This window comes from Notolabrus celidotus, chromosome 15 (genome assembly GCF_009762535.1).
Source record: "Notolabrus celidotus isolate fNotCel1 chromosome 15, fNotCel1.pri, whole genome shotgun sequence".
NCBI classification, from domain to species: domain Eukaryota; kingdom Metazoa; phylum Chordata; class Actinopteri; order Labriformes; family Labridae; genus Notolabrus; species Notolabrus celidotus.
In genome coordinates, this window is record NC_048286.1 from 27,229,047 (window position 1) to 27,250,594 (window position 21,548).

A 21,548-nucleotide genomic window follows, 5' to 3' on the forward strand; every position below is an offset into this window, starting at 1 on the left:
ATATAGCACATTTAAAAAAAACAATCAAGTTTAGCAAAGTGCTGCACAGTGAGATAAAATAAGTTCAAACACACAGAACATAAAATACTGTCAGAAAATAAAATAGAATAAAATAATTATGATAAAACAAACACTTTAAAAATAATAATAACAAATAAAATAAATAAATAAATAAATAATAATAATAATAATTATAAATAGAATAAAAACACTGTAAGAGTAATTCAATTAAAAAAACAGACAGAGACCACACAACTCTCATGCTGGATTAAAAGCCAAGGAGTAAAAAAAAAGTTTTAAGACGGGATTTAATTATAAAATATATATATATATTTAACATAAATATTATTTATAATAATAATAATACAAAGAGGTGAAAAAGACTTAATCAAAACCAGTGAAGTAGGCTATGGCTTACTAACCTAGCTGTTGCTGAAAATGATAAAATTGCTGCAATGCTGCTTATGATAAATTCCAGAAATCCCTATTATTTTAATCCACACTGACATCTCTGCATGCCCTCATGTTCAAGCAACCAGACAGCTCTATATGTTGCATGTATCAGTCTGATGATGTCAGGTGTACGCTCATAATGCGCTACAGAGTGATGCTCTCCTCATGTTAACAATTGTTCCAGCGTGTTTTTTCGCTCTGGTTTGATGGACCACCCCTCACTGCGGTGCAGTAGTGGAGGATAAATATATCCCCCACCTCCTCCACCTCCTCCTCCTCCTTCTCCTTTCGTTGAGTCCGCAACATCCCGACTGGCCGTGGCTGATCGCAGGGAGCGGCAGCGGCAAAAAGCCCCCACAAGACGGATGAATTAGAAAAAAACAACGCCTCCCCCCTTTTCCTTTCTTTATTTTACACAGAGAAGAGTCGGGCTGTAAACGCTGCTGCTTGTCTTGACACTGTGAAGCGGATACAAGGTTAGTACAAAAACAAAAAAAAACAAGTGTATTTCATTTACATCGAGGGTTAAACATAAAAGTGGGCAGAGGGATCAGTGCAAAAAAGCCTGTGTGTTACCAGCTCTGTATGCATGAGCAGTGAAACAGTAATCCTCTATTTGTATGCAGGACGCTTTGCTGGGGTCCTGCTTAGCCATGGTTACATCTTGGCATGGACAAGTTGTTAGTTCAACTCCTTTAACTTCAACTCCATGAGCCTGATACACACACCCACACACACCCACCCACACACACTCATCCAGGTACAAGTGTATTATTCTCCCCTGGAAAGTAGCTGTCTATCTGTTTTGTTACTCTGATGCACCATTCTTGGTCATTCCAGTCAGGGCTAAATATTCTGTGAAGTGAGTCCCCCAGCGCCTCTCAGATCACATAGCACTGCAGCTGCCCTGCTGTACAGCAGACCAACTGCAAGAGCTATAATAGGAAGGAGAGGTAGGGTTGCGCAGCTGACGGTGCTGATTCCTCTGCAGTCCTATTTAAGTCACTGCCCTGTGGATCCTAAAGGCTTGTTAGTGAAATGCCACCTCTTTAAAACACCTCAGTATATGTCCGGCATGAACAACCTGTGCTGATTCACAATGGTGCAGAGTAAATGACCTACTAACTACCTGCTAATACCTGATTAAATTACCTACAAGGTGTTTTTAGATACATTATTTACTTAATTGATGCTCCATTTGGCTGTTTGGTAAGAGCTGCAAGTGAATCTCCACATATAAGCTTCAAAACCTTTCATGTGTTGTGGTGCAAACCAAGGTCTGTATTATGAGTCACATCTTTATATGAGAGCCCACACAGAGTCTCCAATGCACACAGCTGTCGGGGAATGCTTCATTGTAATGTTTCAGATATGACTAGAGACCATTTCCCTCAGAAAAATTAATCGAATCCGAGCATTAACCCCAAAACACACACTCAATATAGCTTGTTAAACCCTAAGACCATATTGTTGATTGTACATTGTGGGTTTGAGATATGTCTGTTTTCTCTTCATACTCTGGCTGTCGGTCTGTTGTCATGTTTGATAACATGCTGCTGAATGCTTTTTTTGAACTCGCTAGGCTTCCAGTGTGCAGATTCACCATGGGGATCAAGGCTGCCCTCCCCAAATATGAGCTGTATCTCTACAGAGCCGTTCTTGTCGGGGCCTTGATATGGGCAGGCAGTTGGATATTTGAAGCTTCAAGTGGTGAGTGCACAATATGTCAAGAGATGTCCAAAGCACATGCCAAACCGTCGATGTAACTTTGTTAAAAATCAATTACAAATGACTTAAGTGAAATCCACTTATGTGTATGAAAGTCAGGGTGAAAGACAGCTTCTCCAACATATACTGTATGAGTGTAAAAACACATTGGGAAATATGTTGACTTGAAAAACACTGAGCATGTAAAGAAGTGTCATGCAACATTGCTCTCTTTAACCTGAAAGTGCACAGACAGAGTACATTTAGCAGATAAAAAGAGAGTCACCAAACCCCACAGGAAGTCCTGCATGGTCCTATTAATATGAAGACAATTTAAAGATGCTCTAATTAGTTTCTGGATTTTCCTTCTGATAGAAACATTGAGGCTAAGACTGAGTGAAACAGAGCCAAGCAATCCCAAACCTAACCCCCTTAAAGTCAGCTAAGTGTTTACATGTCAGTGAAAACACTGAAACTGAATGGACTGAGTGTAATCTGGTGAGTGGTACAGTCTGTCACAGTCCGTGCAGTCGGATCAGCATGACCAGAGTCATGTTGTCACTCATTATTTTGTCCTGAGTGTCTTCAGGAGTTACTCTGTGGATCTTGAAATTGTCCATTTTTGGCCGGTCAGTCTGAGGGCATTAATGCAGCTCAGGTCTACACGCTACAGTAGCTCTGTAATAGAAGCCTGGCTGCATTCCCAGAAGTAAGAGGCTTTCCCTGACCGACCATCACATTTTCATATCCTTTTTCACGGCCATTAGTGTGATCAGACAAAGTGGAAGGAAGTGCTGTAAGGGCACGTGGCAAACCCTTTTGTTTCTGTGCGCTTTATGTTCAACATAATTTTGATAACGCTTATTTTGAATTTATTTTTAGCATTTCAGTTCAGTTCAGTGTTTCATTCAGCTTACACAGAGTGAAGTAATCTCCTAAAACCAGGTTAGGAAAGAAGGAGTGTAGATGTGTGAGCGTCCAAAATAGAAACACTTCATAATGAGTACCTTATGTAATATTTGATGTTATCAAATGGATTGAATGAGCTCTAGCACCTTTAATTTACTGAGCATTACCTACCAGTCACACTGTTCACAGTGTAACATTTACATTGTTCACATTTGCACATACAGGACCTTTTGAACTCAAAATGTTGTTTTCAGGAACAACCAGAACTCATAGTGACTCAAAATAAAGCTGTGTTAAGTCTGGATTCAGTCCTGCAAAACATAAAACATTACAATATAGCACCACATATTACAGCTCCTGTGATGAGTTTGTAACTGGTCATGAAACAGATTAATATCAATATTGTTATCTCTATATGACCTATAAAGCAAATAAGACCATCAGCATCAACGTTAAGTGATTCTAAATGTGTATTTTTAGGTCTGACGTCACTGCCATCAGTTAAGTGTCAGACAGAGTAATGAACTGCACACTATCTAACCAGCCTCTTTTCTTCTTTTACATGTGCCACCACTAAGGCTCTTGTCAGGGGGTATCTTTAAGTCGAAGGGGGCAGGATAATGATTTTTTGTCTAAAAGCATTGGTTACAGGTGAACAGGAAAAAATCAGCAAAGAGTTAGGCGGTACTGCTTCCTCCACTGGGGGCGCCAAATCAAAATAAACAAAAAGCTTCTCACAAGAGCTTTGAAATGTAAAACTTAGGGCGCTGGTGGCCTAGCTGTCTAAGCGCCTCGCATACAGAGGCTACAGTCCTCGTAGCAGGGGTTGGTGGTTCGATTCCCGGCCGCAACCATTTCCTGCATGTCTTCCCCTGCTCTCTACTCCCCACATTTCCTGTCTCTCTTCAGCTGTCCTTTCAAATAAAGGTGAAAAAGCCCCCAAAAATATAACTTAACAAAAAAACTGTAAAACTTGATTGACTGATATAACACCATCTCCAATTATTAATACAGACACCCTTTGTGTTTCTCTCCTGATTCAGATAATGTAAACAGAAAGGCCTTCAAAGATAATGTGAAACCAGGATGGCATTACTTTGGCAGGAAAATGGTAAGTTACATATAAACACTCCTGTAATGTATCTCACTGTGTCACATAATTACATTGTATTATGTTGAAAAAGAAGGTGCTTTGTTCTTGATGCATCTTTGTTGACCACAGGATGTTGCGGACTTCGAGTGGATGATGTGGTTCACTACATTCCGCAATCACATCCTATTTGCTCTCGTTGGTCACGTTATCTTTGCCAAGATATTCACCGTGATAGCTCCAAAGGTGCGTGCATGTGTGGGCATGTCCATGAGCTAGCACTGTAATCTGAGTGCACAAAGGTATTACTGCATGTGTCTTATTATTTGTATCCTTGTGTTGTATATATGTATGATTGTTTTGTGTATACAGTATGTATGCCCTTGTAGATAAACACAAGCTCTAGACAGAGTCATGCATTAGGTTTGATTGTATGTGTTGAAAAAGACTGATAATACAGAGCTGCATTGGACAATCCAAGTTATTATTTTCAGTCTGATTCAATGTTCTGTCCTTTTCTATTCAACAAAAAAATAAATAATCATATAATAAACAATAATGTGTCTACTGTTTATTAGTAGCCCACATTCTGTCATATAATTGTCATGATGCATGAGCATGGTTTTCATTCTGTGATGCAGTTTATAGATCGCACCAATCGTTATTTCTTGTTAATATGTTGGCATATTTAAAACTATTCAAAATGTTTTAAACATGTTTTCTGTCTTGTTCCATGCTTACAATGAAGATTGGTATAGATGGATGTAAGGTAACATTAATACACTTGTCATTTCATAACTTATTTGTCATGTGCTTTGTTTTAACTTGATACTTGGATAGTAGACCTGTCTTTAACCAACACATTTCAATGTCTTCATGCTAATGTAAGCCCATTGTGGTAGATACAACAGTGTTCTTGTACTAACACCACACTACATGTGTCATGTTATGTTTGATGAGTGCAAATATACTGCAATGAGCTCACGCTGACACTGGCTCCTCTTTCCCCACAGCACAGATCCTTGATCTTTGGTGTGTACGGCGGTTTGGCCGTCCTGGTGACGATGGGCTGGACCTTCATGGCTCTGGTTCTGTCTCACTGCATCATCATCTACAGCGTCGCTCTGGTCAAGAGCAAGTGGTTGAGCTTTGCAGCCGGCCTGGCAACATTGGCCTCCATCAAGCTGGAGCCTTATAACTCCTGGCAGGTGAGAGGGGGGTTTCATGGCTTAACACTGAGTGCTCTAAAGTCTGACTGAAGAGATGCAGGACACTGTAAGAGCCACTTTCAACATTTTTGTCATTCTGAAATTCGGAATTTAGCTGTAGTTGGAGGGCCCCAATGTATATTTCATTGAGCAAACAAACTGTGAAAAATATTCAAGAAGGAGATTGATATTGTTAAATATTATGTCTGTATTGAAAGAGCTGAAGGCCTTGCATGGCTTCTGCAGAGAGATCAAATCACCAACTGTTTCAATTAAATCTTAAAAGTAGAAAAAAATATTATTTTAAATAGATATATTACAAAGCAAAACAACAGAAACACTTAGGAAGCAATGAAAACAGTAATGGTTCAAATGTATGCAACCTAAAATGATAGTCTCATTATAAAAAAGGTTATAGTTTTATTACATATTAATAAAAGTAACTTTATTCAATGAGAAATTGTGTTTAATGTCTTTCTTCTATTAATCAATAACAGCTATAGTAAAATGTTACTAAAAACAAAGTGAACTGTGCGGTTTTTCAAGTTACAATGTTTAACACTCAAGTCAAATACTGTCTCATCTATTCTAACTAATCTGGACATATTTTCAAAATGCATCATGATGATGTTTGACATCCTCCTCAGGAATCCTTGGTGACGGGCTCCTTTGACCTGCAAGACATCCTGTTCTACGGCGGCTGTGGCTTCAGCATCATGCGCTGCATGAGCTTCGCTTTGGAGAACTGCGAGAAAAAGGATGGAAACTACACGTTCGCTGACCTGATGAGATACAACTTCTACCTCCCCTTCTTCTTCTTCGGACCCATCATGACCTTTGACAGGTATCACGCACAGGTGAGAGTTCACATTTAAAACAGTTTTGACTGACTGGAGGGAAAAGAAAAGTGAGCAGCCAGATGAACACTGACTCAATTTTAAGAACGAACTGCATACATCAAGTTCTGGTCAACATGAGGTGTATATGATTAGCTCAGATGGTCATAACATTGATGGCTTGTTAAAAAAATTATTTTATCAATATCTCAGGCGAACAACACCCAACTGACACGTAAGGAGAGAGAGATGTGGAACATCACCACCAAGGCTTTGGTGCATCTGGGAGCAATTTTGGTGGTGGACATCTTCTTCCACTATCTCTACATCCTGACAATCCCCAGTGACATGAAGCTGGTCACCAAGCTCTCCGACTGGTGTCTGGGTGAGTGTAATACACCGTATGTAATATCAAGTCTGGTCACTTATATGAAGTGCTTTCAGGGCTTTATTTAATATATTTCATTATTAGACTTAAACTAGATATTTCTGACAAATTAACTTAGGTTTAACTTCTCTTTAAGGTTATTGGCTCATATTAGAGCCCCACTATTACATGAGTTTAAAGGAGGACATTGATACCTATTTTAATGAATAAAAAAATGTAATGAATGAGAAAACGTGAATTTTAGGGATGGAATTATGTATGAACGTTTCCTCATAGATTGTGCACCGCTCGTGACAATGCAAAAGGATCTAAAGCTTTCTTAAAAGACTAATTATGTTAAACAATATTTAATATTGTATACATTGTAAATCCGTTCTCGTGTTATTGGCCATCTGCTCAGCTCTGATGCTCAGCTTCATGTGCTCAATCCGCACACGGACGAACACATTTAAGAACAGCTTCTTCCCCAAAGCGGTGGAGATACTGCAGAACCTCTGACCCAGCTCTACACCCAATAAACAGCTTTTATTGACTCTAGCCACTTTGCTGACAGCACACTGCACATAACTGTCAGTTACTAAAAGCAACAAATGCACATATTTATATTTTTATATAGGTAAATATTTATTTGTAGTACTTTTTAAATTGTATTTATTTATAGATTGAAAACTTTTTTGCAATGACAATAAAGTGCCTATCTATCCCCTATCCTCAGACACTACTGAGAGGAAGATATATCACAAAGTCAGATCGCATTTGCTAAAATAAATAAGGGATTCAACTATTTTGATTCATCCCAAAATTATTATTTGTTTTTATGAAACTTTTGTATATTTCAAACCCTGAGGTGAGTTTTTGGACCACAAGGAAAAGTTTCTGTATTTCAATCTGTGGTGTAAAAATGTGGAACAGTCTCAATATGGAGCTACAGCCATGTCAAAACATAATCCAGTTCAGGAAGAAGTATAAATAAATTATTTTCATGAGGTACAAGGAGGAAGACAAGTGTTGATAATCACGAGGGGTTTACTTTTGATTGTAGGTGTAAATATGAAGATTTGACAAGTGGGAGTGCACTAGTATAATGCCTGATAGTAGTGAACAAAGGGGTAGGATTAGATAAGTTTTAACTTCTTCCTACTGCTTTTCGCACATGTAGAGTAAAATGTTTCACTGTTTGCTAATAGAACTGATTGTTTTTGTTTCTTTTGTATAACTATTTCTTCTTTTCTACTTGTATGTTTTTTTTCTATTTTACTTTTACATGATCAAAAGAAAGACATCAAATCAAATCAAAAATCAAACCCTGAAAACCTGATACGAATCTGATCACCCTGAAATCCAGGCTTTGGATACCAAACTAGTTTTTACCAAGAAAACCCCTCTAAATTTTATAACATTTTCCAACATATATCATGTACATATTTTCATTATAATTGTTCATTGTGCAACTTCTCAGGTGGTCTGGCTTATTCCAACCTGGTGTATGACTGGGTGAAAGCAGCCATGATGTTTGGTGTCATCAACACTGTGGCTACACTGGACCATCTGGACCCTCCTCAGCCCCCCAAGTGTATCACCATGCTCTATGTCTTCGCTGAGACGTACGTATTGTCTTTAAAAACGTTGTTTGTTGTTTTTGTTTACCTCATCAAACCTTGAAATTGTGATAAATATAAACACAGAAAATGTTTTCTTTTACAGGCACTTTGACAGAGGCATCAATGACTGGCTGTGCAAGTGAGTGGACTAAATGCATGGTTTGAAATAAAACAGCCCACAATATATAGACGATGATTTTAGCTGTGTCTCCGGTTGATTCTGAGTCATGATTTTGCAGGTATGTTTATGATTATATCGGTGGGGATCATGACAAAATCTTCAAGGAGCTCCTCGCAACCATCTGCACTTTTGCCGTCACCACCCTGTGGCTGGGGCCCTGTGAGGTGGTTTATATCTGGTCCTTCTTCAACTGCTTTGGCCTCAACTTTGAGCTGTGGGTCGCCAAGTTCTTCTCCTTCCCTCCATTTTCTACTATCGAGGTAAATCAAATGATCTCTCTCTCTGCCCTCTGCCTTGTGTAATTTCTGCCATCAGTGCTGTAATGTACCTGTATCTAAATTATCCAGGGTGTGATGGGTGAAGCCATGTCCCGTAGGATCAGGGGTGTTTTCAATGCTGCCAACTTCTGGGCCATCATCCTCTACAACGTTCTCGCTCTGAACAGTTTGGAGTTTGCCAAACTGGTGGGAAGACGACTGATTTTCAAAGGTAAGGAACAACAAAAGTTTCTTGTAAGTCTCAGGCTTTTCTGTCACTTCTAGTTGAACCCAGAAAAACGCAACAGGACATCAAAAGCAGTGAATCTCAAAAGGCTCCATCCTCCAGATATCAAATAACACAACAGCCTCTTTGTTGTTTTCTTTCCCCTAGAACAAAAGAGTCTTATTGAGAGAGGCAAACGTTCCTGTTTTTCCTTTCAAGTCCTACTTTTCAGATCTTATTTCTTCTCCTTTCCCTCTCTTTTTCTTTCCCTCTTTGTGTTTTTCCTCCAGGTTTCCCTCTGTCCACCCTCTCAGTCTTGTTGGTGACCTACTGTGGTGTGCAGCTGGTGAAAGAGAGAGAGAGGCAAGAAGCCCTGCTGGAGGACGCTGAGCTGGTGAAGCCAGTAGACGGAGGCAAAGAAAAGGCAGAATAAATAGACGGAGAATCTGACTATCACAGACGTCATGGTCGACAGCCCCCCCTCACATTGCTCCATTCTTGGACTTGCGAACCGCACCGAAACCAGACTGTAACATCCAGTCACTATCTTTACCGTTCACAAGCCTGTTTTTGCTTTTGTTTGTCAGAAGCGAGGCAATGTTTTGAACTGTGAAAAAATCCTCAAGTGCACTTGCTGTAGATAATCGCCACATCCTTTGGCACAAACCCACCGACTGTGCATTTTATAGATTATCTCAACTAAAGATTATTTAAGAAAGAAAGGCCTGCCACATATTTATGAGGCTGATACTAAAAGAATATAAAGAAATGCCCTGTTGTAAAGGAACAGCGCTCTGTGTGGTTGTTTCCTGTCATCAATTTAGATCTTTCTCTGATCTTTTGACCTTTTAATAATCATATTCATATGAGTTTTCTCATGTCAGAAGGTATCTTATTTTTGCCTTACACACATCACATCCCAGTTTGACAATACTGAAAGGGTTAGAAACTTGAAGAAACTTGAAGCCAGGGTGCCACATATGAGCACAATGAAGAAACAAACATAGGGTGCTGTTAATTTGTCACTTGACAAATATATGAGTTCATTTGTGCGGTAGCATGTATTTTGAAGGTGATTAAGAATGTATAAGGTATCTATGATTGTAAAAGATTGATTGTTGTCCGTTTGTTCAGACAGCTTTACAGTATTAAAGAAGATTTACTGTTGGTGTGACATTTCGTCATATCGTCCTCCACCCTCATTACATGATCCAGTGAAAGGCGATCGGCGCAGCAGAGAATAAATAGGGTCAGTCCACTCCTGCCTGTCACTTAAACCTGCTGTGTGTCCTCTGCAGGAGGCAGAGGGAGGAGAGTCTGATGCAGAGTGAAATTCATTTTCTCAATTCTGAACTTTTTATTGGTGATGGTGTTCACTTCACATGTCAGGTTCATTAAAAAAAAGTTAAGATTATCATTAAAACTTTCAAGTTAAGCTCAAGGTTTATCATGTTGCATTGTTTTCATTACATGGTGAGGAGATGGACATGGATAATCTGCATTAAAACCTTTTTAACATTTTATTTTGTTTAATTGGATGAAAATGATTTAATAAGTTAATAAACACTATTGGATTTCATTTGTGTGATGGTGAGACTTATTTCACCACTAGAGGGCTCTGTTTGACCGGAGCTGATGACTGGCAATTAAAACCACAGACTGTACAAAACATGCACATACTCTCTGTGATCACCCATTGATTCCTGAAGAGAAGGCCCATGGGGCCCTCATGGGCACCATGTTTACGGTGGTCCTGAAGGGCAAAACACAACAACATTACAGAAAACACAAAAATAATTCATAAAACACGACGACATTCATAAAACACAATGACATTGAAGAAAACACAACAACATTTCAGAAAGCAAAACAACATTTCAGAAAGCAAAACAACATTTCAGAAAGCAAAACAACATTTCAGAAAACACAACAACATTTCACAAAACGGAAAGGAGAGGGACAACACGTCTTGTTTCTGATTGGACAGAACCCGACAGCTCAACATCATTTCCTGTTTCTATTACTACTACTCAGCTGAGTCCCTGCAGATTTTTGCACTTCTGCTGCATTGACTTCATATTTGAACACTGGAGGTTGGTACTTGTTTAAAACATGCATGTCAAACGAAAAGGGAGACAAAAAATACAGCTAATAAGATAAGATAAGATAAGATACTCATTTAATCGTCCCACAACGCAGAAATTCACGGAGTTACTTCAGCAAAGAAGGTGAACAGTACAAGAATTCCAACAAGAATATATATAGAAAAAAAATGTCCATCAGAGACAACAGCTTGGCCATAGTTCTCCTGTCAGCCACCACCTCCACAGGGTCCAGGACTGAGCTGGCCTTCTTCACCAGTTAGTTCAGTCTTGCTCTCCTGTATCCTGTCCGCCCACAGCAGATGAAATCCTTCCAATGTGGCGTTCGTGTCCGGTGTTAGCTCTGTTAGCATGATGCTACTCTGCCAGTATTCCCTCTGGTGCTGGGTTAGCTCATCCACCTTATCGTAGATAGATCTTACATTCCCCATAACGGTGGGTGGAAGGACAGGATTCCTTTTATATGCTCTGGTGTCGGGCGCTGTGAAGACTGCTTATTATTAAACTGTCATAGTTGACTTGACTTCTGAACATAGCCACTGGTAATGTTTTTACCAGGAACTTTACTTCTCCTGTCATTACAGGTCAACATTTCTGCTTTTTGGACAGTGTTATTGGTATCATTTCCTTTTTGGTGGCACCAATAAATAGTTCCCAGCATTACTCCCCTGAATCCAACAGGGCAGTGACCTGATCTGCCAGTCCACAACAATAAACCTGACACAGATGTCCCTTATTATTAATCAGCAAATACCCTCATTGCTCCTTCAATAGGTCACCAAAAAAGGTTCTCTGACAACAACAAAATCCATTCAATGAAAGAAAAGTAACAAAGCAAGTAATTTCAATGAAACTTTATGAAGACAGTTTCTCATAGGATACAACCCAAGCATTTTTAGAAGATTTTGAAAGAACTGTCACGTGGCCGTCAAAGTGGCAGTAGCTAAAGCATGCAGAAAAAAGATAACAGACAAGGATGATGACTGGAAAATAAATCCCAAAAGACGCAAATTGTTCGAAATTATTCGGATCACAATTCGACAGTAGCACTCCCTTAGTAAAAGTGTTCTCATCAGTAGACTTGCAGATAGAATAAACATAAAACTTGAGTGAGTTTTATCCACATTAAAAAGTATAAAAGTATAAAACATTAGCTTTGCTGTTATAATTTACATTTATCTTCACATTTTCATTCACAGTAAAGTCAAAACATTATCGTCTTTCCGTTGGTAAGCAGAAAGTAACAGCAGCACCTGTATGTGGTCCTCTTCTTTATACATTTTCTGTTGGCATTTTCTTTTCGCTCGTTCAGTCCCGTATTACAACCAAAGCCCATACCGTCTTGTGGTTTGTGGGTTTCTGCCCCATTTTCCACACCTCATCCTCTTTTCTCTGTTAGTAACTGGCCAGCCACTAACCACCAATCTAAACTTTTTTGCTCTCTAAATAGATCGGGAGAAATACTAAGTCCTCCTTGTTGTTTATTGATGCTATAAGTGCTGTTCTGGTTGTCAACAGGAAGAGGTGAAAACATAATAATAATAATAATTAATAGGATTTATATAGCGCTTTTCTTAATACTTAAAGTCGCTTTACATAAAATAAAACAGAACAAGGACAGAGGTGGGGCGGGGGTAGAGGTCATGTGTTGTATGCTTTTTTGAACAGGTAGGTCTTGAGGTGGTTTTTGAATGATTGAAGTGAGTCAGAGTTGCTATGTGTGGAGGGAGAGAGTTCCAGTGAGCCGGGGCAGCGATGGCAAAGGCTCTGTCCCCCAAGGTGCGGTGCTTGGACTTGGTGATAGGGGACAGGAGATTGGCATCTGATGATCTGAGGCGGCAAGATTGGGAGTGGCGTATGAAGAGGTCAGTCAGGTATGAGGGGGCGAGGTTATTGAGGGCTTTGTAGGTGATGAGCGGGATCTTGAAGTGGATTCGGTGCTGTATGGGGAGCCAGTGGAGGTGCTGAAGGAATGGTGTGATGTGGGCTCTGGAGCGGGAGTGGGTGAGTAACCGGGCAGCTGAATTCTGGACATATTGAAGTTTTTTGAGGTCAGTGGAGGGGAAATCATAAACTTTGTTAAAGTGCTGGACTCCTTTCTGTGGACTGATTTGGTATTAAGTGTGAGATCTGTTTGTCCCTGACCTTGCTCTTGCTATTTAGAGTTAATAACTGTTGCAAGGAGATTTTGACCAATCAGAATCAAGAATTTAATGATCGTAAGACAGATGGGTAATAAGTTCATTACACAGCATTGTACAACAAAATGTTTGATTCCAGTTTCATTTGTTTGAATTTAAATGTTCGACATGAGACTGTGAAGATTTAAACAGAAGGGAATTCATTTATCCTCTTTTAATTAACAACAACAAAAACACCAGCATAAAGTGATGAAGTACGTATACTGAGGTGTGTCACCTGCTCTGTTTGTAACCTGAGGAAAGGTCATGAGGACAGTGAATCAACAATGTAGTGAAGTATGACACTGCCCATATGTTTGGTGTTTCTTTCTCTAAAACATGACTTTGTGTTTATTTCTGGTGTCAGGAGAGATCAATTATGTAACATGTTTGCCTTCCAGGAGCTACAGCTACTATAAACAGTAAAAACCCTCCTTTACTGCCGCTGATGTTCTTACAATATGCTACACTGTGTCAGCGTCCTCATAGCCCATGATTCATTATTCAAGCTGATACGAGATCACACAGATAAAAACAGCACAGAGGAAGTGTGTTAACATATCAGAATAAAGTCAGGCTGCCTGGTTAGACATCCTGCTGAATTGGACATGCTGTCACCCCACTGCTTAGTCACTCAGCTGTTTGTGGGGGTCTGTGTGCTGCAGTGTGATCCACCAAAATGGATTACTCCTCTTTGTGAGGGTCCCGTCTATAAATACCTCTGACTTACTACAGTGACAGACAGCCTCGGACAGCTGCAGCCACCAGCCGACCAACCAGTGGAGACCAACCCCCGGCCATCTGAGCCGCCCTGTGAGCTCTGACAGTCCTGCGCTGTAGTGGGGAGTAAGAAGGGAGCCCACGAAACCCAACCAGGACCAGGGGATTGAACAAAATGGCTGCCCTGACGATAGACCCGGTGGAGCAGCCCCGGATGTACCAGCAGACTCTGCTTCAGGACGGACTGTGTGACCTCTTGGAAAATGACAAGTTTGTAGACTGTGTTCTTAAAATCCAGGAAAAGGAGTTCCCCTGCCATCGCCTGGTTCTGGCTGCCAGCAGCCCCTTCTTCAAGGCCATGTTCCTGTCTGATCTGGAGGAGAGTAAGAAGAGGGAGATCGTCCTTAAAGATGTAGAACCAGGGGTTATGGGGATGATCCTGCGCTACTTGTACACCTCTGACATTAATCTAACAGAGCAGAACGTGCAGGACATCTTCATGGTAGCTAACATGTACCAGATCCCCTCTATCTTCTCCGTATGTGTGTCCTACCTCCAGGAGAAGCTGGTCCTGGGGAACTGTTTGGCGATCTTCAGACTGGGACTCCTGCTGGATTGTCCCCGGCTGGCTCTGGTTGCTCGGGACTTCATCTGCGAACGCTACCAGGTTGTTGTCAGGGACCAGGACTTCTTACTTCTGGGCCCAAGTGAGCTGGCCACCCTTATTACCTCAGATGCCCTCAATGTGGAACGAGAGGAGCTGGTGTTTGAATCCCTGATGGAGTGGGTCAAACATGATGAGAAAAACCGAGTTAAGGACCTGTCTGAGCTGCTGCACTGCGTCCGCTTCAGACTCATGCCTGTGGATTACTTTAAAGAGAAAGTGGAGCGTCACCAGTACATACGCTTCAGCCAGGATCTCAAGAAAGAGATGGACCTTGTGAAGGATGCTCACAAGGGGCGTCTCCCGAAGCCCATGAAGTCCAGCAGCGACGGGGCAAAAAGTGTAGAAGGAAGTGAAGAAGAGGATGAAGAGGAGGAGGAGGAAGGGTACCTACCAGGGATTCTCAACAACAACCCTCGCTTTGGGATGTTCGAGATGGAACTGATACTGATGATCAGTGACACAGGGACTGTGGCTTATGAGCCAGTAGGCAACGAATGCTTTGTGGCGTCAGAGTCAACAGAAATTCCCAAGAACCATTGCAGCCTGGTGACCCAGGAGAACCAGGTGTTTGTGGTTGGAGGACTTCTCTACAACGAGGAGGACAAAGATGAACCCTTCAGCTCTTACTTCCTACAGGTACAGTACGGCAAAGAGGACCATACAAACATTATACTGATCATTTTATTTCTAGTGCTAGCTCAAAGCTGCTTCCCCAAACGTTGAAATGTAACTTTATTTCCACTCCAGTTTGACCCGGTGAAATCAGAATGGTTGGGGATGCCGTCACTGCCGAGCCCCCGCTGTCTGTTTGGCCTCGCTGAAGCTGAAAACTCCATCTTTGTTGTGGGAGGAAAGGAGCTGAAGGAAGGAGAGCATGCTCTGGACTCAGTCATGATCTATGATAGACAGTAAGCACAAAACTAATAACAAACATTACCAACTGTCAGTTTGTATCAGTCATCTCATTGAAAGCTCTCACGAAGGAAGTCTTCTCTGGAAATAAATCCTTGTGATTATCAAACCTCCATTTTGAAAACTCCCAGTTTCCACAGACTAATTTCAGTTCAGTCTGATTGTAGAGAACGTCGTGGGGTAATCCTGCCAATCACAGGAAGATCTGTTGTGTCATTTCAAAATAAAAGACACTTGAAAGAAAAAAAGCGATAATTTTGGATACTTTCAAAGTGAGATTATTTGAAAAAACTCAATAGATCAAACTTTAATATATTAAGTTTTTTATGGTATCGTTCAATACAATGTGATTAAAATGCACAGTGAATTCTGAAGGCTTGAAGCTGATGCTGGCACCATTAATTTTAGCTGCTGCTTCTCCTGCCAACATGGCGGCGTAAACAAAACTAGTCAAAACGATGACTTTAATGTTTGGTATTGAAAATAAAATTTGGTATTGCAAACCACCCTGAAACTGAAAAAAAGAAACATTGGCATTGAAACACCATTCAAATACTCTGTTTTTTCCATTTAGTTATTTGAGTGTTAAAGTCTAGCTCTCATTGTCACATTGAAACATAACAAAGATGAAAAACTGCTGATTAAAAGGAATGCTTCATTCATTCATTCGATGGCCTGAAGGTCAGCAGCGCAAAAGTATTTTTAAAAACTGCAAAAAAAAAACATTTTACATAACAGCAAAATATTTCATTCCATTCAAAATATTCACAAAAACATTTTTATTTGTTTTGGGAAATATTTTTTCTGTTTAATATTTGCGAAACAACACATCTCAATCTCAACGTTACAGCCTCCTTTTCAGCTCTGACACAAAGTATTTCACAGCCCATTCATTGGGTTTCCTACATAATCACATCTAATTAAAATGTTTGAATCTTCTAACATCTCTTCATTTAGATGTTAAAACTCAAAATGACCAATTTACATGGTTTTGATTGGCCCATAATGTGGTTTGTCTTCAATTTCCCAGCAACAAATACTGAATAATTGCTTCAGGAGTCTTGAGAGTCACCTTCATCACCTTCATCGCCTTCATCGCCTTCAGTTTTGATTAATGATGATATTCGCTCTCTTTTCTGTACACAGGTCGTTCAAATGGGGGGAGTCGGACCCTCTGCCTTATGAAGTTTATGGACATGGAACGGTTTCACACAACAATCTCGTCTATGTGATTGGAGGAAAATCTGGAAGCAAGTATGTCTCACTTCAAGTAGTGTAACCTGTGTGACATTTCAGCACCAGGAGTCATTTTTGTTAGTTACCATCTTAATGGGTACTAAAGCAGTTCAGTGCTGCCCCTCTGTAATGCTGAGACAAAAAAGAAGAAGAAGAGTGGTCAAAATCAAGGCAGAAGAGGTCAGATATTCTGTCTTTTAATCAGTGTATTAATCAAGCTTCAGCAACACTGGATCCTACACTTCCCATAATGCAACAGTGTCTTCTGTTACCTGATAAATGTATGGCTCATGTCTCAACAAACTTTAATGTCCAAACTGTCTAAAATCAAGGAATGTCATTATAATAGTAGAGGCTACTGATATAGGATCATGCCCCACTAGTTTTCACTATGCCGATCCAAGGCTGAAATAAGATCTGCCAAAATGGAAACTACAGCAAAAGTTGTTTTTAATCTCGCTCCTTGAGGAAGAGGGCTGACTTATATTTTCCATCAATACATCTGAAACGTCTGCAAAAAACAAGGTGGGAATTTTTTTAAGCTGTTATGAGGGGCCAGATCACAAGTTTCACAAGCTCTAAAATCCATGTGCTAAATTACATCAGGAAGTATTGTTACTGAGAGCACAGTATTATGAAATATTAGCCTCAAAAATAATCTTAATATGTTTTTATTTAGGAGGAGGAAAGGTTAACACTGGAGAAAAACATAACTCTAGAGGTTAGTTATGTAGAAATGAATGTATGAACTCTGGAAAAGCTGCTGGAGCAGATGGCCTGACGACTGCTTTCATAAGAAATTAGAATTTCAATTATAGACACCTCTTCTTAAAATGTTGATTGAATCCATTCAGGAAGGGATTTCCCCTTCATCCTTAATTAAGAGGGTCTTTGATAACACTTCTTCCTACACCTGAGAAGCCTGATGATTAATGTGACAATTCAATACCAATCAGTCTTTCAAACTCAGATTTGAAAACCTCTGCAAAAGATTATAAACGCTTATACCAACAATCATGACGAGAGGTCAAAATGGATTTGATGTGGGACGACAAGAGTTTCAAAATGTACACAGGAACATCTTAATGTTCTGAGAGAGACTCCTGATCCAGCTGTCCTGTCCTTGGATGCAGAGAAAGCTTTTGACAGTGTGGAGCAGGTGTACCTGTTAAAAGAATGTCTCAATGATAGAAGAACCATGAGATCCACAAATTATGTGTTGGCTGCATTTGCCTTGTCTTTATATTCGGCCCTTTCAGATCACAACAACGTCAGTCTTTTTAATTGTTTTGTGTATGAACACATATCTCTGTATTCACAGCCTGAGCAGTGCTCCTTGTGGTCTGTCAACTGAACTTGTGTTTTGTACAGAAAGTGCATGAGGAGAGTGTGCGTCTACAATCCCACTAAGTTTGAGTGGACGGACCTGGCTCCTCTGAAGACAGCCCGCTCTCTCTTTGGTATCACGGTCCACAATGATCAGATCTATGTTGTGACGGGTGTCACAGACTCTGGCCTCACCAGCTCTGTGGAGGTCTACGACATCGCCAACAACAAGTGAGTTAACAGTTTTTTATATGACCCACTTTATGTCCGTGTAATGAGGTGAAGCATCTGTCCACAGTAGTCAAATGACTCATCGAGTGTGAAAAACAGATCATCAGGTCATAAAACAGCACTCATTGTTTCACTGTGGAGCTCATACAGTAATATAGCAGCTTAATTAAAGTCATCATCACTTCCCTGTGTCTGTGTGCTTGTGTGTGTGTCTGTGTGATTATTGTCCTGTTGTGCTCCAGGTGGTCAGACTTCACAGAGTTCCCTCAGGAGCGCAGCTCTCTCAATCTGATCTCGATGGGGGGTTTCCTGTACGCTCTCGGGGGCTTTGCCATGATGCCCTCTGAGACCAGCGAGGAGCCCGTCCCCACAGAGATGACCGACATCTGGAGGTACAACCACCGACATTCACTCAAGAAGAACTATTGAGCATTATAACATGATCAAAGTAGCACAAGTGGTCTTACTATTTGTTAAGTTTTATCCAACATATAAAATGAATCCAACAATTTGACTAACTGAAAAAATAATGCAAAGAGAATCCAAAACCACACAAACACCTTGATGAAACAGTTAGACTTTTACACTTTGCCCTTAAAAGTTGACCCTTTCCACCTCATAGCACTTCATGAAACAAAAACCTGCAGGAATAAGTCTGGTGATGTTCAATGGTTTGCTGTTGGTCACAAATCCTCTTACAGCATTACAACTAAATTATGTTGGCAAGTGTTTCCTGTATTAACCACAGTCTAATATAGTATATCCCTCTGTGTCATAGAGCTCCACAGATGCTTCTTTCACGCACACTCGAGAACCAAGAGTGTATAAATCAGCTGCTGAAAATAGATCCACACAAATGCTCCTATAAGCTCTTTTACAGAAACCACAGAGCTCTCCTGTTTAAGGAGATAAAACTGTCTTTCTAAATAAAACAGAATTTTATTCAGTGTATTTTGGAGCTTTGATGCCTTTATTTTGAGACACTGGATAAAAAATTGAATAGAGAGAGTGGAGAGTGACTTGTGAAACAGGGCCAAGGACTATTTAATTTGTGCACATGGTGCACAATTTATCCACAAGGCCAAACTGGCAACCTTAAACCTGATTTTTGTGATTTTTTTTACCGTTTTAATATGATGATACAGATGATCTCATTTGAAGCTAACCAATAAATGTTGGCTTTTCATTAGATTTGTTCCCAATGAGAAAAATATGGTAGAATAAAACCTTGCAATATATTACAGTAATGGCTGCTATCAAGTTATGTCTTCAGGTTTTAGGATCCTGGTTTTGCTCACTGGTTCACAAACATTTAATACAACAAATCTTAATGAACATAAACAACTTTAAATATCAAACCTGTTCAGGTATGTAAAATGTACGAGGTAAAATAGAAAAGTTAAAGGTAAAATATTTCTGTTCCAGTAGAAGTTATTTATTAACAATGATCTGAAGAGACTTATTTCCATGTTTTTCGAATGAAAATTTATATTCTAACTCCAGGTGAGTTTAAAGATAATAGAACTCAGCCAGTGAACATTAACGGAGCTAGCACACCAGCCTCCTGTGCTCCTTGCAGGTTAACATCCACATGCCTTTGCTAGTTTCATATCGCTCTAGTGGAATGGTTATATGCTTGTTTAACAAGACACAGCCTAAATACAACTTTATCTTTATTTCTAGATCAAAATACTGACAAACTACACCATGCAATGAGACCGCATTTTTCATCTGTGCTTTCTTACTTGCGGGTAGTAGAGCAATTTAGCAGTACCCCTTAACTGGAGCTACAGTCCCCGCTAGTGGTGGATGGCTGAAAGAATGATTTTACTGATTTTACAGATTAAACTGAAAATCCCCTTTAGTGTCAAGTCATTGAGGTTGCATTTAATTCTGGTTTCACCAAAATCTGACACGTCTGTTTCTTGCAGGTATGATGAATCAGAAGAGTGCTGGAATGGGATTTTGAGAGAGATAAGCTATGCAGAGGGGTCCACTATTCTTCCAGTGCGTCTCAACACTCTGCGTCTCAACAAGTTATAACTAAACGGATGAAGATTTTTATGTTACACAAGCAAGAATCGAATGAGAATGAGAGAACCTAGTACGGTCAGTGGGCCAAAATAAATTGGCTGAGGGTGCAAAATGATGCAGAAAGAGTTGGGAAAGAAGAGGTGACCTATTGTTGTATCTTTTATTCACAGCAGGGGGAGACATTGCGTGCTGAGTATATGAGAGCTGAGGTGAATGTCATGAGTTAAAACTTCACTCCAACTGTATTCTATGAAAAGCTAAACTGTTCATTTGTAAATTTGTCTTTTCTTATATTGTTTCTTAAGTTTTCTTTGATTCCTGTTTTCTTCATTTAATGCAAAATTAAAGAGAGGGTTTGACTTTGTGGCTTTGAGGTGATGGGTCTTTATTATTAGACAGATCAACAGAGAAAGTGTTCACAGTGCAGAGTTTTATTCATCTTCATCTGATATTTTGTTCAATAACATCTTTACGGCTTATTCCACGCTGTGCACAGTAAAATGTATTTACACAAAATGTACAGAACAACAAATAAAGGAAACTTTGTTGACATTATGCAAATAGCATGGGATGTGCAGGGATGTACAGTTTTATATGTAAACACTGATTTCCAGTTGAAACCTGAGCACAATAATTCAACACCCCAAGAAACATCACAATGCAAAACCTTATTAGCCGTATTTACAGGAACACATTATTTACAACAGCTGAGTGTGACAACGAGCCTGAGGTACTTTCACTGTGTTTCCATTCAGGATTACACACACACTGGAACAAGACAGAAACTGGAGTAAACATCAAACTCTAATGAGAAATGTGTCACTAACATCTTCAAACTACGATTCTGGGAAGGAGACAGCAAAATGAGTGATTTAAATGTTGAACAAGGTGAGAAAGACAGGAGCAAACATCATACTTGTGTTGTCTAAAACAGCATAATATCACGCTTTTTCAAATTCAGTACGGTGTCATACTGAGTAGTACGAGACAAAGTCAAAGTCTCCAAATGAATGTATGAGAGAAATTCCCATATGTATTATGAAGTTTTTAGAATTTTGAAGTATGAGAGCTCACTAGATATACTCGGCAGTCAGCAGCAGGCAGCATACAAATGAAAGTAAGAGGTTTTACATGTGGTCAAAATACATTCTAATATCCAGGTAAGTGTAAAAGTAGCAAATGTATATTTTTGTTTAACCCTTAAAGACCTAGACTATCTTTGGGGGCACCAGACTCTCCTGAATTTACTTTGAATATGCTGAATGAGACAAATGTGGTATCAAT

General features: G+C 39.8%; 2 protein-coding genes across 4 annotated transcripts; both read left to right on the forward strand.

Moving 5' to 3' along the window:
* Positions 1-429: 429 nt before the first annotated feature.
* On the forward strand, positions 430-10,427 carry hhatla (hedgehog acyltransferase like, a). 2 transcript variants are annotated; one of them, XM_034703386.1, is made up of 13 exons: positions 430-929; positions 2,036-2,163; positions 4,113-4,180; positions 4,292-4,405; positions 4,908-4,928; positions 5,173-5,367; positions 6,015-6,224; positions 6,417-6,588; positions 8,051-8,195; positions 8,296-8,331; positions 8,432-8,633; positions 8,721-8,862; positions 9,147-10,427. In XM_034703386.1, the coding sequence occupies exons 2-13, from the start codon at positions 2,058-2,060 to the stop codon at positions 9,287-9,289; spliced, it is 1,554 nt and encodes a 517-aa protein (XP_034559277.1). In that variant the 5' UTR covers positions 430-929; positions 2,036-2,057; the 3' UTR covers positions 9,290-10,427. The 2 variants fall into 2 exon arrangements, with proteins under 2 accessions (XP_034559277.1, XP_034559278.1); XM_034703387.1 differs by lacking the exon at positions 430-929 and having other exon boundaries at positions 2,056-2,163; positions 4,908-4,923; positions 5,178-5,367.
* Positions 10,428-14,033: 3,606 nt separating this feature from the next.
* Positions 14,034-20,683, forward strand: LOC117826952 (kelch-like protein 40a). Of its 2 annotated transcripts, XR_004634113.1 has the most exons (7): positions 14,034-15,161; positions 15,273-15,433; positions 16,584-16,691; positions 18,045-18,230; positions 18,473-18,622; positions 20,162-20,339; positions 20,435-20,683. XR_004634113.1 is itself a non-coding variant. In XM_034703383.1 (6 exons), exons 1-6 carry the CDS (start codon positions 14,034-14,036, stop codon positions 20,271-20,273), a joined length of 1,845 nt encoding a protein of 614 aa, XP_034559274.1. In that variant the 3' UTR covers positions 20,274-20,683. The 2 variants fall into 2 exon arrangements, 1 of the variants encoding a protein (XP_034559274.1); XM_034703383.1 differs by having other exon boundaries at positions 20,162-20,683.
* Positions 20,684-21,548: the final 865 nt, after the last annotated feature.